Source organism: Eptatretus burgeri, chromosome 14 (assembly GCF_056783735.1).
Source record: "Eptatretus burgeri isolate ZD-2024b chromosome 14, Ebu_testis_v1, whole genome shotgun sequence".
In the NCBI taxonomy this organism is placed as follows: Eukaryota; Metazoa; Chordata; class Myxini; order Myxiniformes; family Myxinidae; genus Eptatretus; species Eptatretus burgeri.
Window position 1 is genome coordinate 11,931,533 of NC_140974.1, and position 16,698 is coordinate 11,948,230.

The 16,698-nt window shown below is 43.8% G+C and overlaps 1 protein-coding gene across 1 annotated transcript; it reads left to right on the plus strand.

Moving 5' to 3' along the window:
• Positions 1-5,274: 5,274 nt before the first annotated feature.
• LOC147012662 (regulator of G protein signaling 17-like) lies at positions 5,275-15,750 on the plus strand. The gene is made up of 4 exons (XM_085853719.1): positions 5,275-5,578; positions 5,867-5,951; positions 14,782-15,022; positions 15,153-15,750. Exons 2-4 carry the CDS (start codon positions 5,926-5,928, stop codon positions 15,354-15,356), a joined length of 471 nt encoding a protein of 156 aa, XP_085709845.1. The 5' UTR covers positions 5,275-5,578; positions 5,867-5,925; the 3' UTR covers positions 15,357-15,750.
• The last annotated feature ends 948 nt before the right edge of the window (positions 15,751-16,698 follow it).

Consider the following 16,698-nt stretch of genomic DNA (forward strand, 5'->3'; position numbering starts at 1 on the left):
GCACTTAATTGCTTGAGGCGTGACTTTTTTTTGTCTGAAGTATGAAGGAGCACCTAAAGTATCTATCTGCTCATCTGGCAGGCATACACCAGGCCTTCTGATTTGTTCGATGGCAACGAGGCCATTTATTCAGCAACTGGCATTCAACAGGGTGACCCCTTTGGGCCAGGTCTTTTTCCCCTGCGCATCGACCCAATAGCCAGGGGGGGTTCAGTGAAGAGTTCAATATATGGTACCTCGACGACGCATCATTTGGGGATGAACCCGCGAAAGTGCTGGCTAACCTCCAGAATGTCATTGCCTGGTTGACCGACATTGGCCTTGAGATCAATGGTGGCAAGTGCGAGTTGACCATCCTTAACCATGCATCGCTGGATGACTGCCAGCTTACCAAGGCCATATTTAAGGCAGTGCTCCTTGACATAAGATTATTTTAATCAACGACTGTTCTCTTCTTGGTGTTCCGATCCCCCCACAGGTTTCGCCCAAAGCTATATCAAGAAGCACGACGACTTGATACGTATGACAGACGTCTGGAGAAAATTGACGCACATGAAGCATTTGTGCTGCTCAAAAACTGTCTCCCTGCCCAAGCTCTTGTATATCGTGCATGTTTCTCCATCCTACCTGAATGGTGCACAGCTTGGAGCTTTTAACCGCACCGTGCGAAACTGCTAATAAAATCACGAATGTTGCTTTCAACAATTCTGCTTAAAGGCAAGCTCCACTCCCAGTTAAGCAGGGAGGACTGGGTTTCAGGAGGGCTATTGATATCGCTCTCCCTGGCTTCATCTCCTCATTGCTAGCAGTCCGCCTCAGTCAATGCCGTTCTGTCCCGCATAAGCGGTTTGGCACAAACGGAGGAGTTCACAGTGGCGGTGTTGTCATGGAGTTCAGCCCATATCGGTGTTTGCGAACCCAAAGGCCTGGCCGGCTTAGCCAAAAAGCATGGGACGTTAAGGCAACAATTGTGTCTTTTGTCAGCCTGTTGAACAGTTGCGGATCAGGTGACCAGAGCCCATCTTTTGGCCACAGCTGCTAAGGAAAGTGGGAAGTGGCTTCATGCAGTCCCTGTTCCCTCTTTGGGAACACAGCTTGACCCTGAGTCTTTACGGGTTGCGGTTCCACTGCGAGTTGGAACATCATTCTTTGAGTGGTGCGGAAGAAATTCTCAATTCCTCCTGTACATTTGAATCATTTATTAAAACAGGAAAAAAAAAACAAACACAAACAAGCATATCGATATTGAGAATCGTGGCAACACAAGCAACACACTCTTTCCCTGACTCTGCAGGACATAGAAACTTTGAATTCTTATATAGTTTTCAGTGAGACGAAGTCTGTTCTTCTTCCCAATATACTGACGCCACAACTGACATGTTGAGGGTTCATGGAAGAAATCACTCGCAGCTTTGTTGCAGCAGCCATTTGGAGGTCAGCTTAATTTTGAAGGGAAAAGGAATATTTATAACTTAAAGGTTGATAGGAGTTTTCAGAGGGGGTGAGATCATCCAACGATGTTTTGATCATCCTCAAGACAGAATGACATCAAGACTGCAGCCCTTTGGGTGCTGGGATGGATCACACATGGCTCTTTGGTCTGGAGGTCAGAAAGTCAGCCGGCATTGAAAAGGCGAGGGAAAGATTTATAATATGAATCTGACAAAAGTGTAAAAAAAAAAAACCACATCCGGATATCTCCTCAAGCAAACATTCCATTGAAGCTGGAATGATACCTCCAACCAGACTTTGAGATGCCAACACAATTATTTATATACATACATAACAATCCCTTATTAAGCAGAATAAAATCAATTTAATAATAGGTAATTCTATTAAACTGAATAATAACAAAAGATTAACTGGAAAGCCAATCTGTTTTGGGGGGGACAAGAGGCACTTTTTACCAAACAGAATGATCCTCTTCCAGTACAAAAGAGATATAAGGTCATTTAAAATGCAAAAAATATATATTATTAAAATAGATACATGTTCAAGCACATAGAATTGTAATAACCATGTCCTATTTGAGTACATTTTCCATAAAAGGGTTAAAATACATTTACTTTTCAATCAAGTTTAATTATCAATCAAGTCGAATTGGCAACATTTTTTTTTTTATCACCCTCAAACCCATTATGCTAACTTTAGAGAAATTTGCGTCGACAGTGGCATAAATGTCGATGCGGCAGTATGATGGATACAGTTGGACACCATGATCGGTGCCTTTTCGGTGCCGGTCGATCTTGAAGACATTCGGCCTTAAACGATGTGGTCAAACGTGCCTTTTATGGAGCAGGGATACCATGTATCCTGGAACCCCTTGGTGTAGACCTTGGCGAAAACACCTGCTCGGATGGCTTGACTATTGTCCCATACAAGAATGGGAAAAGCTAAACCTGGGATTGCACTTGTATTGACACTTTCACCAAATAACACGTTTACAATACAGCCTCAATGGCTGGAGTGGCTGCCACCAACGTGGAAGTTCTGAAACGCAATAAGTACGCCGGCCTCAGCCAAACTTATTTATTCAAGCCAATCACCATCAAAACAACCGGAGTGTATCCAACATCATTAGTGATATCGGTAGAAGGCTCGTTGCATCGACTGGCGATATAAGGCAACTGGTCTGGTTCAAGCATTGACTGAGCTTGGCCGTCCAGCAGGGAAACGCCATCAGCATTCTGGCTTCGGCGCGGGAAGAACAAAATCCCACATTTACACCATTTTAAAGTATGTTTTTTTATGGGGGGGGTGGGGTTTAACTCATTTATTTTGTTTTCTTTTATATTTAAAAAAAAAACAAAACTATATTTTCAATCCAAACAGCATCATTCCAATCAGAAATTAATACAATACCATTAATATAACAAAATCTGTACAGTATTACAAACACTCATCAGATAAACGAAGACAAATGCCATTCTGACGTTACATCTGGATCAGAAGCAGCTTCGTACAAATCGAAACTCAAAATCATGATTGTATTGATGTATTTATGAAACCTCCCACCCACCTTAGGACACCGGTTGGAATCCCAAAACATACAAGGTTTGGCAGGGCTATCCCCAAAACTGTGGGAGTAGTTTGGAGACACAGACAGACAGAGACACTCCTGCTTTATAATAGTATTGAACCCTGCTATTCGCAGACCCTGCATATTCACGGGTCATAAAGTGTGACCTGCTTCTACATTCGTGCTTCGCGTATTCGTGATTTTTATTTTTAATAACTATTATTATTATTACTTTTTTTACACTTTCGTACTGGTCTCTTTTACCCACGTGGGAAATTGGAAATCAGCCATCACAGCATTACATAACAAGCTCAAATGTGCTAAGATCCTCGTCCTCTTAATGATGACGTCATAAAAACGAATATGACGTCATTGTGATGTATCAGGTTTGCGATAAATTATCTGTGCTAATGCCCGGCTTGATTCCCGCAAATAAAATTCAAACAGCTTGCCTAGTTTCGGAGATAATGGTATAGGCGATTTCCATAAGCAGCGATATTATGACGTCAACTTTTTTATAGGAAGAATTTCCAAAATCGGAGATGGTTACTGCCTGGGCGTGGGCTTTCTGGATATACATGGCAAGTTTCACGAAGATCCGATGAAAACTCTGGGCTGTGAAACAAACAATGTCAAAAAATAGGAATGACGTCATAAAAATTGATATGACGTCATAGTGATGTATCATATGTATGGTAATTCATCTCTGCTAATGCCCCGTTCGATTCCCTCAAATAGAATTCAAAAAGCTTGCCTAGTTTCGGAGATAATTTTTTAGGCGATTTCCATTAGCGGAGATATTTTTGACGTCATAACTTTTTTTCTCGGAGGAATTTTCAAAATCGGAGATGGTTACTGTCTGCGCAGGGTATTTTTACATATATATGCCAAGTTTCAGGAAGTTTCTATGAAAACTGTAGGCTGTGAAACAAAAAAGTCCACAAGAACAACAACGTGAGTAAGACTTAGAGATCCTCCAGGAGGATCTAAAAAAGGTGGCAAAAGGGATCCCCTCAACTACAACCTCATTAGCTTACTGTATTTACAATCATCAGCAAGGTCATAGAATCCATCATCACTGCTCACATAAAATCATTCCTTTTCTCCAACAGCCTCCTCTCAGATCATCAATTCGGATTCAGACCTGGTCACTCTACCTTGGACATGCTGCTTCTACTCTCCCAACAATGGTGGAGGCCCTCAATATCAGACATGAGATCAGGGCCGTCTCTCTGGGCATATCTTGAGCTTTTGATAGAGTCTGGCATCCTGCCCTGCTCTCCAAACTGTCTGCCTGTGGAATCCAAGGCCAACTCCATTCTTGGATTGTGTTTCCCAGGTGTTTCCCAAGTTATGGCCATTTATGATACGGTTGGTCCGGTCTAATTGAAACAATGCCCCAATCCAGTCGTCGTTTATGAGAGTGAAGGAACGAAGCTGCACGTACGGGCCCGCACTAGTTCTTATAATTTCATAAACAGGAATAAAAATTTGCATGGGTCTAGTGTGAATAGTTTCTCCATCCATCCATCCATTGGGACCATACTCTGTGCAGAGCGTTGGTGTTGTTAATCAGTCTCCTTGGCAAGTGGGCACAATCCTGGACGGGTCGCCACTCCGACACAGTATACCAGCAAGCTGGTACTCACTTTGCCAACACTCAGAAGGATGACAGGCCGAGTTAACCCCACCTGGTATTAATTCAACAGTTGGAGCAGGATTTGAACTCAGGACCCTAAGATCCCAAATCCACCAATCGAGCTATTAAGCCAACACCAGACATGCATAGCTTCTCTCACCAACACCAATTTGATGAATTTACTCCAAAGCATAAATATCATTTTCTTTATTCATTCTAATTCTTGCTTTTTCTTTACTGTCTATTACTCTCTTTCTTTATATATCTCCAAGAAGAAGTGAATTCTTGCAGAATTTTTTTCTTTTCTGTAAGGCTCACTTGGTTACACCTGGATGGGTTTGTGGGTTGAGTAGTAACTGCTGAAACCGCAATCTTTCTTTTCTGTAAGGGTCACTTGGTTACACCTGGATGGGTTTGTGGGTTGAGTAGTAACTGCTGAAACCGCAATCTTTCTTTTCTGTAAGGGTCACTTGGTTACACCTGGATGGGTTTGTGGGTTGAGTAGTAACTGCTGAAACCGCAATCCCATCCAGGTTCCTCCTGTTGACTCCAACTCTATTTATGATTAGAGGTTTTCATTGCAAACCAAGTTCATGGGAGGTGCGTGACTGTATCGATGGGTTACGAAAGTGTGGACACGTTTCGAATTGAGCTATTATATATATTAAATACAGTATAATTTGGCCTAATACCTCTCATTTCACACCTGCTTCGAAAAGCAAGTGTGGGAGTGGTCTCCATCAGACAGGTAAAACCACGCCCCTTACTATACATCATGCATCTTACAATGAGTTAATGTGTTTTCCTCTCATTGGCAGAAATCAAAGCAGAGTTTGGGGGGGAAGGGAACCAGCACCACCGAGCTTTGTTATCCTTCCATCATCGTCATCATCATCATCATCAAACCGGCTCACTTGCAGGTACGTGGTCCTCGTTTCCCCTTTCGGGTAAAGCTTTGTGGAGTTTCCTTCTGAGCAGAACAGAATGTTACGTGTTAAAGCACAAGGTGTGATGTGATGTGGTAGTTAATGGGTAACGGTTGAGGTAAGTTAGTGATAAAACTCAATATCATGGAGCAAATGCTGCTGTTAGCGAGGAGCTGCAATTCTTCACTTTAGACATGAAAAAAAATATATATATTTATATATGCTACAGCAATTTCCTTGGTACATGAATACAAGGAGGTAATTTGCGGATTATTTCTACAGTGCACGTGACAAGAGATTATCGAAGGAAAGTATCATTTCCCCATCTGAGTCTCAAGATCATGGAAGGTCCAGAGGAACAGCAGAGGTTGGTTCGATCCCCCCTTATGTTTCCTCCCTGAACTGATATATATATATATACATTGCAAGTCCCATAATATTCTGTACGTTATAAATGGCAAATATTGATCTCGAAATACAACTTTCATCCCAAAAGAAAGAGTTAGAGTATCTTCAAAGATACCATATTTCACCCACGACAAAGAAAACTAAAGTTGGACTATCTTCTCTGAAGTCGCTGAGAGCCTACCTGGTCTGTTCAGCTGGTTGTCTCGGCAGGGATCACTTTTCAGTTCTCCAGACAATGGCAAAAATTTGAAAAGAATGATGATGATGGATGATGGATGATCGATGATGGATGATGATCTTCAGACAGCATAGTTCCAATCTGGGTGTTGGCTTAGCGGATAGGGTGGTGGCTTGGGATTCTAGGGTCCTGAGTTTGAGGCCTGTTTTCCACTGAATTAACACCATGGGGTTGATTCAGCCTGTCATCCTTTCAAGGTCGGTGAAATGAGCACCAGTGTACTGGTAATAGGGGCACTGCAACAGCGGCAGAGCCGTGCCCCTAACCAATGATGCAACCAGCAGCCAAAACGGCAACACATGGTGGGAGCATAGTTCTGAGCTGCCTCTCTCAATGGTATTGACTTTGGTACCATCTGACAGAGTTTTGCTTGGTGCAGCATCCTTTGCCATTGTAATTTTAATATCTTGAAAGGATTCCACAAAATTGCATTCCTTGGTAAAGGAATAGAAAGGGATCAGCGGCGTGGGCGAGACTACGACTGTCGATCAGCTTGATGAGGGCGGGGCCGCTAGACGTTTCCCCTTGGGCCAGTCAGACCTATAATGGGTGTGGTTAACGGTGGAATATCAGAAGTCAGTGACAGCAACAACCCACACATACTTCTATAAAGTACGCACTATTTAGAATGTTAGATCGTCGATAAGGTATGTACAGCACCATGACAATGTGAGCACGTTTATAAAGTTTGTACTATAACCATTCTTCAAAGAAAGATAGACGTAGGGATGGTTTCACATGATCATTTCTTGTGACCATCCCAACCTTGTTTACATACACTAGCAGATACCAGTCTACGACGGGTATGGGGAACAGGACGGATCACAATACTCGGTTACGGTAGTTTCTTTGGATGTTTTGTGCCGCATTTATCAGCTCAGTTCATATTGGTGGCGTGTCTGGGTGCCCATGGTAGCGTTTGAGACCGGTCGCTTTAGATTGTTGGCCTTGACACATCGTGCCGGATGAGTAACACGAACGATTTGACATATTCATCGTTTCTATATTACCTCCATCAACAGATTAACAACATGGCAGGATAAAAGTCGTAAATGCTGAGTTGAACAAACGTCCTGAACTCATGGACTGAGTTAAGTAAAGCACGTCGTCTGGGACCCGGCCATCTGTTTGCCGCCAAACGCTGCCGATTGTGACGTCATCGATTCCCTCTTTGAAAATTCTATCTATATTCGATTTTTTTTGAACCCGCTATCTCCTGCGTAAATACATGGAACACATAATGTGAAGATTTCGGAAGTATGAACAGAATATGTTCGGAGAAAAGTGTGTTAGAAGTTCCAGGCTTACGCCCCTTATGTTATGATGATTTTGGAGGAACATCCCTACATCCTTTTGTATTTTTACCTCCACCACCGAAGGTGAAGGAAGTTGCGTTTTCACCCTTTTCTGTTTGTTTGTGTAGAGGATATCTCAAAAAGTTATGGATGGATCCGGATGGAATTTTGAGGACAGGCTCGGTGTGTGACAACGATGAACTGATTAGATTTTGATGAAGATCCGGATCAGACGACTATAATTTTAAAATGATTCTTCACCATTGAGAGATTGGGCCAAAAACGATATGTAGCACGATATCTCAAAAAGTTGTGTACGGATTCGGACGAAACTTGGTGTACACGGGTGTGTGGCAAGGATGAATTGATTCGATTTTGGTGAAGATCTGAATCCGGATCGAGATGCAAGAATTATTTCATTTTTAAGGTGATTCTTCACCATTGAGAGATCGGGCCAAAAACGATATAGAGCATGACGTTTCAAAAACGTATTTAGCCCAATATGTTCTCGAGGATCAGTCATTACGTGGCGGAGGTATGCGCTCTACCGAGTACCCTTCCAGTTAAAAAATGTTTTTATTACTTGTTATTAATCCAGTCATTAAAATCCACCAAAAGCATGTCACATTGGTCTTCTGAGCCGACGACGGTCTTCCCTTCTTCATGAAGACAGCACCGTGGACAAACATCGTTCATGTCACATGATCTCCATCCTCCATAATGCAATTACTGCAGCGGTCATCCAACTTCTATGTCAGCACAGAAACCTTCCAAGTGAAGTGTCCACAAAACCCATGGACGTGTCGGTGTGAACCTCTTCAGTGGGTACAAAACAGCTTCCCCCAAACCAGATGGATGTTCTTTGCACGAAAATGAAGTGATGGAATTCATGTGCATTTCCCATGGATTTAACAAAGAGAACAAATGGCCACATCCTTGGCACGGAATGCCATTGTTAAGGTCAATCCCCGAAGCAAAACAAATTGTGATAAACTTGATATTTACCGGACATATCGGTAAATAAGACGGTATCCCTTTAATCCCGCGACCACCTTGACCTTTTACTTTAAAATCCATGGACATAGTGACAAGACCTCATGAGATGATCCTCATGGAAAAGCTCCTTTGTGATAACAGGTATAAGTACCAAACATGCAAGTTTAAACTTAAACCTCGACTCATGAGTGGACCAGTGACACACTCTCCCTACGATCGTTGCATCGAAGACCCTCAACATTTATAGCTCGTGTTTTGAAGAACGATTTTTCACGACCTTGGACGATGCCCTTGCCAAAAAATAAATGAAGGAGATTTATAAATAAATAAAAAATCACCAGAGAATTCAAAGCGAGATGTTCAACGTTCATCGCAACATTCTCCACCCTATGGAGTTCAGCTGCCACTTACCAAGGCAACGACTCGTTTGTTCCAACGCATCAATCAAAATGTTCCTCAGAGGAGTCGCTGTTAGGCACTCGAGTCCGAATAAGTGCCTTTCTCTGCCATCCATACGGTGAGGGCCTTTGGATCGTAGCCCGAGACACCAGGGAGACTCGTTTTCTCCAGAGGAAGGGGAATTAAGGAAAGGGAGTGGCATGGAAGTAGCAGGAGGTACCTTTTCCTGCAACCTCGACTTCGGCAAGTAAGGCTGGAGCAACAATTGAACCCCGAGAGAGGTTGAGAACGTTTATTTCAAAATGTCCCAACCGGCTGCACCTGAGATAATAGGAAAGAAAGACAAAAATAAATGCCAATTATCTCCTTTTGAACATTGGCTCCGATGTCAACCAACACCAGGGAGGGTACCCCCCTCCCCTCCCCCCACCCCTCCTGCAACCTGGTTAGATATTCAGATATTCGACGAGTAACACGCAGGTCAAAATAAATACCAAATGAGTCTTGTCTTCCAATGATTACAAATGGTTTCCCTGTTCACGGTTCTGGGGAAAGAGCGAATGTACTAATTAGGAGTCTTGTCAAGTGAGCACTTTTTGTCTAGATAGATAGATAGATAGATAGATAGATAGATAGGTAGATAGATAGATAGATAGATAAATAAATAAATAAATAAATAACCACCGAAGCATTTGCTCACTCCCAGCTTCCTAATATCACCAAACCATTTGATGTAGTGATGTTAGAAACCTGCAAGCAGATTATCTTTGGTATTTCCCTCGAACAATCAAAATAACTAAACGCCTTGTGTTGCACAGACAAACTCCTCGGATTTAAATGACTTTTTCCCCACCAATAAACATCACATCCAACCTTTCAGTTTTTCATCCGAATAATGGAATTGTTGGGATTTAAAGGAGCTCACCAGCGACGTCTGAATCCATCGATGACAAAAATTCAGGAAGAAAGGGGTGGCGGGGAAGGAGAGACAGAGAGAGGAAGGGATGACAATCAATTTTCTCTTGACACCGGATCAGCAGCACAAAAGGAAATAACAATTACGTGGCAGATATGCAATCCATCGGGAGGACGAAACAATTAAAACTCCTGTCAATCTACCTTGTGATTCTATTTTGCACAAATAATTACATTGGAGAAATGAAATCGTTTCCTCTTGGATAAAAGAGGCCACGTGTGACAAATTTAATGTCATCATCAGTCCAAGCGAGAAGGAACACCTTTACTCGACCATCAGCAGGAGTTGGCGAGTGAGAATTCCAACCTACAACTGGCCCACCTGTTATAAAATCATCTCATTTCAGATATTTTACACCTGTTATCAGGACTTCTTCCACATGCAGCACATGTCTGCGGGTCGCTTCATTTGTTGGGGTTGTAGCTATGCCTCGCCCCCTGTACGTTAGGCCAGGAATTTTGAATTTGGTCTGGGTGCCGGCGATAGCTCGTCTACTCTTCGTGAAGGACACCGTGGGATCATTAACGTCCACCAACTAATGTCGGCCAATTTCGTTCTGCAGCACTTGCTTTGAAAGTGCAGCAAACCGGGGGGGGGGTTTGAATGGTGGTCCATGTGGAGTGAGGTCATGGGCTTTTCCTGCCTCGAAGTATGTTCCATGCAGCTGAACGACTTGTCTTTTCCAGATGTGCAGAGATGGACACTACACCAGCCTCTCATAAGTGTGGTGGACCGTTTTTCACAGGGTGGAGTCTTCTGGTGTGGAATATTTTTTTATATATTTAAGAGGCATCAGTGGTGTAGATTGTAAACAAAGAACAAGGTTGGTCCAAAAACAATACCTTGTGGGACACCAGCCTCAAGAGGGAGATTACGATGACGATGCTTTTAAGAGCAACCTGTTGTTTCCACTCGCAAGATAAAAGTCTTGTTTATTATTCGACAGGTTACTGAATACCATTAACACAGCTTGAAAAATAACACTGGGTCACAGACATGATTGCGAGTATGATAGCTGGCCCTGATCAGTTGTTTGAGATGTCTTGCAGACCATGTGCACACCACAGAAAACTGGAGGGTGGAAGGGGCGGCGACATAGCAACAAAATTACAGGGTGCAAAACCAGAAATGGTGGAAGAAGACGGACGACTGACCTGTTTGCGATATGAAAATGATAGGCCCACAGCTTCATTGTGAGGGATACCAATGATTTTGAAGGCCCTGGTTTTCATGACATCAAGATGAGTAAGGTATGAGGCAGGGGAATCCAGCTCAGAGAGGAAGGCAGCACGACATTAAGTTTCAGATGGAGACCTTGAAAGGGGATAAGAGTCCATGTCTGCCAAGGAAGGATCTTGCATGACGGAGTATGCCCAGTCGGTGATTGGCTTTGGAGTCCAACTTTAAAAGTGTGGTTTCTCAAAGAAAGATCATGGCTGATGAGGCCCAAAAGTTGGAGTGCCTGAACTTCAAGAGGATGAGAGACAGAGAGACAGAGAGAGATTTTTGGGTGATTGAAAGACATATTCCAAGTGATTGACCAGCTTGTGATTCTCTCTCAGTCTGCAGAGAGGGAAAAGACTCTTCCTGCCTGCTTATCTGAAGGATGATGTATGTGAGAGGGTGGAGCCATCAGCAAAGAGATAAAGAGGATTTTCTCGAGAGGGAGAAAGATTGCTGAAGATGAGGCCGACATGATGGGGCCCAGCCTTAACGGGGAGAGATGAGAGGATCCCATTGAGAGCCACACATTGGCTACGATAGTGGAGGAATGTCGTAAGCCATGAAAAGAGGTGGCCTTTTAACATCATCAGTAGAGTTTGGAGAGAAAGGCAGGGTGCCTGATTTGATAACTTTGGCATTGATGGAGAGTTACAGGGAGTAGACAAGCTGGAGAGTTCCTGGGCTTTGAACCTCTCCGCAACTTTTCCACGTCACAGGTACAAATTCCATGTTAACACTGCAACAAAGCTTAACACACAACTCCACTTTTTTTAGCAAATTGATGTAAAATTTTTGAATAAAGTTAATTTAAAAACTGCACTTGCAACTGATATTGTTGTGGGCTGGGGTTCGGTGGCGATAAACTTCAACTCGGGGGAGCAGTAGGATCGTCTCCACCGAACACCCCGGAATTTAGGTCGTGACTCTCGGATAAGTCCGAAAGGTCACGGGTCCCTTAGCGGACCGTGGTCGCCAATAATTCGACGGCGTGGAGTAGGGTTAATTGCCTAATTTCAATATACCTAAGTACCCACGTCATCCAACTACCAGGGAAAACCACACCCTCAACGGACTCTGTCGAACCGGGTCGCTCTCGCGACCTCGGTCCGATGTAACCGAGCAGAATTACCAAAGTCCATCGGTCCAAACAACAACTTATGGCACACGGCCTCCCTAATTCCCAATACACACCGTGCTGGGTCAATGGTAGAAACGACAGGCAACAAACTGGAACATTTAACAATTGGGGATTTATTTATAATGGGGGCAATAATCAGGAAGGGAGACAGAGCAGAGTTACAACTGAATATCAGGCAGGCAATGTACAGTGAAAAGAAAACACTTAAACAATTCTCCCTAACAGACTGGCAGCACCACACACACAAACACACAAAATGGACCCCGTGGGTCTTTATTCGGCCCCTCAGCCCGGAGGGAAGGCAAGCTGGGGGAACAGAGCCTGGCCGGGTACCTTCCCACCTCGTGCGCTCACAACGGACTCCAACCCACCACTGTGGGACTCGAACCCACGTCCCAAAATCCACGGGCCCACGACCCTAGCTGCTCAGCTACAACCACAAGGAAGAACCACAGCAAAGGACCACAGACCACGACCGAGACCAAGCCACCACGACAGACCAAAAGCAATCAGCCACGATGACTGCAGTACTCTGGTCCTGACAACCACTCTACTCTTCCCTTTCTCTGGCCACTCGCCTCCTGATTGGACGAGGGGTCTCGGGGTGTGTATCAGGGTGCCTCGGAGGCCCGCCCCCCGAAGAGGCTCTGTAGTAGCTTTCAGCACTCTGGCCTCCCATTGGCCGGAGCGCCTCAGCCCTGCTCGCCCATTGGCTGGAGGAAACGCTCCATGCCCTTCCTCAGAGCGGAGCCTCAATCTGATGCGATGGAGGCTCCGCCCATGCTTTCAGCCAAAAACACGTGGCAATGGAGTCGTGGTTTCAAGAAGTGAAGGGAATTTGTTGTAAAAAAAACTAACTATGAAGAAACTTCGCAGCGCACACATGTAATTCCCATTCGACAGGAGGACGGGACCCTAACTACAAACACATACTTATCGAAAGAACTGAACTGCGGGGGCTGCTGACTGTGTGCAGGAGGCTTCCAAATCCGTAACAATATTACCTAATTTTAGCACAGACCTGATGGGCCAAATGACCTCCAACAAGCATCAAAGTTCCTTGTGCTGTGGTTAAAGCAACATGATTAGGTTTGCTGCTGATATGCCCATTCAGGTTGTGCCAAGAAATCCATCAAGATGTCATTTGTTCTGACATTTAACCTCTGCGGCATGCTTCGTCTTGTGCATTGGCTCACTTAAAGCAATCACCTGAAATCACAATGACATTGGGGTTTTAAATAACTTTTTAAGGGTCGAAGGCAACACAAATCACACACACATGCAGACAAATTCATGAGACAACACCGGACTTGACCATGCAAGCACAGCCGCTGAGCTTGGGGCAAGTGATGAAACTTCCTGAGGCACTTTGGGTACTGGCAACGCAATCTTTATGCTGTTGCTTTTCCATCTGCACTTTGAGGGGCAATTAAGGAAAAATTCCTCCTCTCTATGGATGTCAACCTATGGGGTTTGTTCATGCTCGATCCTTTAAATGCTGAGCATCAAGCAGAAGAGCAAGCATCTTTTTTATAGTCTTTGCTAAGACAATGCCAGGGTCAGAATCGAAACGCTGACCTCCTAAACTTGGAGTGGACACTGTAATCATTATACCATTGAGCTGAGTTTACGCATCAAAGTTGTGCCTTCACATAGAGTTGGGACAGCGTGTACAAACTATTATACAGAAAAACTAGAAGGGCACTCGTCGACATTACGTCACTGCCAAATATGCCTCCGCCCACATTAAAAACAATAACAATAATAATTTTTTAAAAGCCTGCCGAACTTGAGTGATGACGTCATCAATTTTTCCCCCCACACAATTTAGCCCGAGATAACCATCAAATATTTTAATGCTGATCGGATAAAGCGTTTGACGTATGCAATTATGACGTCACAATGAAGCCACCTACGACGTCAAAAATAAAATAAATTATCATACTTGCTTCCCATGGGAAGTACTTGACTTGTCAAGTTTCAATTTTTTCCATGGAGCGGTTTCAGAGATAGAGGCTCAAAGTTTTCCCTTTTTCCTGACATTGCTGCCACACCACATGACCTACGACATCATAGTTGTCATTAAAACATTATACATGAGTAGTCGCACCTATGGTGAACATTTTGTGTCAATCGGATAAGCGGTTGCAGAGAAAAAAAGAAAATTAGCACGGACGTACGTACAGACGGACGGACAACCCGAAAACATGCCTCTGGTGACTTAATCAGCGGAGGCATAAAAAAGTTAAAGGGGATGTTTGGCAGAGGATAGACAGCAAACAAAGCAAGTTGACACACAAAACAACCGACATCACAACTACAAGGTTCAGTGGAATAAAGGTATCAAACAACATTGTGAATGCAAAACGTTAGGGTTGAAGTGTGTACCCTAAACAAACCCAAGGTTTGAGCCCTTGGCACGAATTTTGGGTGAGTAGGGAGTGGGAAGGGACATGTTTCTCTCTAAATTAATGGAGAGAGTATTTTAACGGTTGCTAATGTCATGACCCATCCTACCCATAGCAAATGTGAAAATGTAAGCAAGGAAGAGATCCAGACCTGGGCCAAATCCTTTGAGAGTTTGATCGAGACCCCACATGGTTTGCAACACTTCCACGAGTTCCTCCGCTCGCAGTTCAGTGATGAGAACTTGCTATTCTGGAAGGCCTGTGAGGAGCTCAAAGCAGAGCAAGATCAAGAGGCCATTGCTCGAAAGGCAAGAACCATCTATGATGACTACGTGTCCGTGTTTTCACCAAGAGAGGTAAGGAGGCCTTGGATATCGGATGCAACGCTCTATTGAAAAATTTGGCAGCATATTTTAAAATTTGTATACTCCTGCAGCAAAACACTGAAACGGCAACCATCATTGTCTTTCCCTAATCCTACCACAGGTGAGTCTGGATTCTCATGCTCGTGATGCCATTAACCACAGCATGGCCAATCCCAGCAAGCAGATATTCCTGGATGCACAGCAGCAGATATACACGCTCATGCGTAGAGATTGCTTCCCACGTTTTATCAACTCAAACTTTTACAAGCAGCTCCTGGAAAACCCACAGACCTTGGAAGAGTCTTCTGAAAAGCCTTTGACCTAAACATGTGATGGCAAAGTCATAAACCACAAGTCTCTACTAATAGGTACTATACTGCAATCATATAAACACTTTTCTGTCCCCCAGAATGAGCTAGAGCTACGTATCTCAAATGTATTGCTCCCCCACCCACAGTCCCCTCGTAAATGTGAATAGGTAGGTACCTGGTCTTGTAAAACACAAATGTGAAACTTGTGTTGCAAAATATAGCTACCGTGTGTTATAAAAGAAATAAACATGAACATTTGTTAACCAGTGCAAAAATTTGTTCCAGATTGTAATCACTGCCGCATCTGAAGCTATTGGTAGTACTGGACATATTAAGTTGGTATAAAACCAAGGAGGTGGATACTCAATATGCAAAGCCTGTCCACATCTACTTCCATATTCCGATCACAAAGGTTTGTTGAAAATGCGACAGAAACCTGGCCATCTCAAGACATTGCGGTGACAGTCTGGCTATTTTGACCCAATTATTAATCTTCTGCATATGTTCAACATAAAGGTTTGTTGAAAATTCGATGACAAAAGGTCAAATGGAAAAAAGAGTTATGGCCTGAACGGACACAGACACGCACAACTGTAAAACCCTCGTCTCCACCACATGGGCGGACAGAGCAGCAGTACAAAAAAAATACGACTTCTGGACCTGCAGCTCATCTGGGCCCTGTCCTGATGCCGTAACCCAAATTTGGTAGCATTCCGATTGGTGGGTCTGAAGAAAATTTTTGAAGGAATTTATGCAATTTTCCCACAAATTGACTGTCGGCCATTTTGACACTTCCGGTCACGTGATCGGCATGACCTTCACAATTTAACATCCCTACCTGGCCTAACGTTGAAATCCAAATTTAGTAGCATTCTGACTGGTGAGTCTGTGAAGAAGAAGATTTTTGAATAAATTAACTAAGTCGGCGATTTTGACCGACTTAAAAGTCAGGTGTTTTTGTAAAATTTTATCTGTACGTGGGAGGGCTTTCCTGCGACAAGCATGCCTTTTGGGATTCAGCCTGCTTCAGTTACTTAAAATGTCTTCTTTATACCTGTTGCTTTTCTTGAAGGAAATAAATGTTTTGATTGATTGAGGTGACCGGAACAAGCTTTGCAATCCCTGTTACCAGTCAGGAGTGGAACGTTGCTGCCAAATTTCTCTTCTGTCGGATTGGCTCAGCGGTTTGGCCGGAGAAGTCGAAATAGGAGACGCACGGACGGACGGACAGACGGTGCACGATGACAACACCTTATCTGGAATTCAAATTCCAGACAAGCTAATAATATATACAAACACCTCCACATCATTTCTAGCAAAGGCTAGCACCCGCCTCCCCCTCCCCCCCCCCTTCCC